Source organism: Danio rerio, chromosome 6, assembly GCF_049306965.1.
Source record: "Danio rerio strain Tuebingen ecotype United States chromosome 6, GRCz12tu, whole genome shotgun sequence".
Lineage (NCBI taxonomy): Eukaryota > Metazoa > Chordata > Actinopteri > Cypriniformes > Danionidae > Danio > Danio rerio.
Window position 1 is genome coordinate 1810001 of NC_133181.1, and position 2500 is coordinate 1812500.

A 2500-nucleotide genomic window follows, 5' to 3' on the forward strand; every position below is an offset into this window, starting at 1 on the left:
TGTGTGTTTTACAAATAAATAATCTTCCTTCATTATGGATGCATTGACAGCAGATGCATTTATAATATACTTTTTATTCATCTGTGATTTATGGGAAATTAAATGCCTCAGTTTCTACAAAAACTTGTACAAACTAATAATAATAATCACAAACGTTTCTTAGACATCAAATGAACAGAATGAGTTCTGGAAAAAAGCATTATTTATTTAATAATTATTTTGAAATATACAACCTAGGCTCATTCTGAAAACATAATCTCGTGGACATTTCTGGAGACGTCCTGGGAGGTACCTATTTTTGAATAGGCCGCGAGAGGCTGCTGTGTGCCGTTTTTGTTTTTTTGTTTTTTGCATCTCAATTGTCTCTCGCGAGTGCCTTTCACGCCCGCGCTGTTCTCGTGTAAACCCACCAGAGGCCGCTTTCGAATGACTGAATGATTGACTGGGCGACCGGCCAATCGACCAGCCCACCCTCCTCCTTCCCTAAACCCAACCAATCAGAGAACAAAAGAGATGTTAAGAGAGAGATAAAGTTTGTTTGTTGTTGTTATTATATATATATATATATCATGGTTCAACGCTAAGGACATTCTCTACTGGCCCGACTGGACCAGCGGTTCGGATTTTTACTTGCCCTGCCAAAATTTTCACTGGCCCCACCTAAATAAATAAATAAATAGCTATTTCTTAGCTGCATATTTTAAATAATGTGTCAAAAATAATGTCTGTTAATCTAGAATTTAAATATTTAAAAAATGTTAGCAGTCAAAAACAGCAGTATGAAAAATGTGAAGGTATTTTATTGCAAAACAACAGGGGGCTGACTTAAAAGGGACGGAAGCTAGGCAAAACATCACTTCATTTTTTTCGTCATGCTGTACCGATGTAAATATCTTTTTCCACAACGTTAGAAACAGACATTTTCTTTTAGCCTCAAAATTTGATGTTGCCGTCTCTTCGCTGTACTAGTTTTACCAGGTTGTGGAAAAAATAACGTGCTCACAACATCCAATCAGATAAAAGGAACCAAAAAGCAATATGGTGTTTACGACTTCACAGAAAAGGATGCATTCAAAGACTTAGTAGCACAAATTGTTTCTCGATTCTAAGACTGTATTTGCACGCAACTGACAAATAGTCGCAGGCCAATTAAATTTTGTGACAAGGCAGCAATGGCCTGATCAGGCCAGTAACGATTCTCTCTACTCATGCTGGCCCCGGGCCATCACGCAGTCCTTATTGTTATATATATATAAATATATATATATAAAACAGTTCTGTCTGGTTCTCAAATCTGATTGGCTGATAGCCGTGCGATATTCTGCAATATCAGAACTCCTACAGCCTCTTTACCCTTTGTGTATTACTCCGCCCACATACAGCCTGCAAAAAGCAGACACTAGAAATCTAAAGTTTAAAAGATGCTTGCTCAGCTGTTTACCTGTCAGCTTATGATTTGAATCCGGAAGAAAGTAGTTCCTCTTACAAAAGGGTTTTTGAGACTCTCCATGTTTGATTTTGTTTTTATATACAAAATTATGCTGTCAAACTGTTGTATAGGCGCAATATCACACTCGTAGCAGTGCGATATGGCTGTATATCGGCACTGGTGGGGGCACTAACGCACGCCTCCCACCAGTGACGATATACAGCCATATCGCACTGCTACTCTTGTGATATTGCTCATATATATATATATATATATATATATATATATATATATACTCATTTATTCATTTTGTTCATTTATTCATTGTTGGCCTAGTCCCTTTATTAATCTGTCATTATTACTATCATTGGTGTTAGTGTTATCATTATACACCCCATCACTATTCTAATATTATATATCTAATAATCCAGCTATATGTTGTATCTGTTTTATTCTTGCTTCATTTTTTGATACTTTTCACAACCTGTAATAAGTTTTCTACTGTTATGCATGTTGTATATTTTTTATGTTCTTTTTTTTTTATATACTTTGACCTGTTTACCCACCCAGTTACCTGTACATGCGCACACACACACACACACACACACACACATGCACTCACATTTGACTGTTTTATTATGGTTTTTTTTCTGTTATTTGTATTTCTCTGATTTCCAGTTGTGTTTGATTCCATGTCATTTGTGTACGTCTTTACATAATAAAAAAATTACACTGATATATGAAATAAAATGAAATGACAATGTGCACAGTTCCATGATTTATGATTTACATTGCAGAGAAATATGCTTTTGATAATATGATGACTAGTTTCCCAGTACTGAATGTAGCTGGAAGGGCATCCGCTGTGTAAAGCATATGCTGGAATAGTTGGCAGTTCCTTCTGCTGTGGTGACCCCTGATGAATAAAGGGACTAAGCTGAAGGAAAATGAATGAATTTGGTGATGTAATGATGTTTTGTTAATTAATCTGTGATGTGCTTCAGGTGCGATTCTGGGCCGCTCGGAGACACAGGAGTGTGTGTATTATAATGTGAGCTGGGAGAAGGACGG

At 36.5% G+C, this 2500-nt stretch overlaps 1 protein-coding gene across 4 annotated transcripts in view; it reads left to right on the top strand.

Moving 5' to 3' along the window:
• The window catches only part of acvr2ab (activin A receptor type 2Ab), a 40010-nt gene that overhangs the window by 17260 nt on the left and 20250 nt on the right, over positions 1-2500 (top strand). For all 4 annotated transcript variants that reach the window (XR_012407501.1, XR_012407502.1, XM_073953488.1 and 1 more), the window contains exon 2: positions 2434-2500. This exon is cut by the window's right edge and continues 141 nt beyond it. Coding sequence is in view for 2 of the 4 variants with exons in the window: in XM_073953488.1 (XP_073809589.1) it covers positions 2434-2500 (67 nt within the window). In the remaining 2 variants the exon portion in view is untranslated. The remainder of the gene's footprint in view (positions 1-2433) is intronic.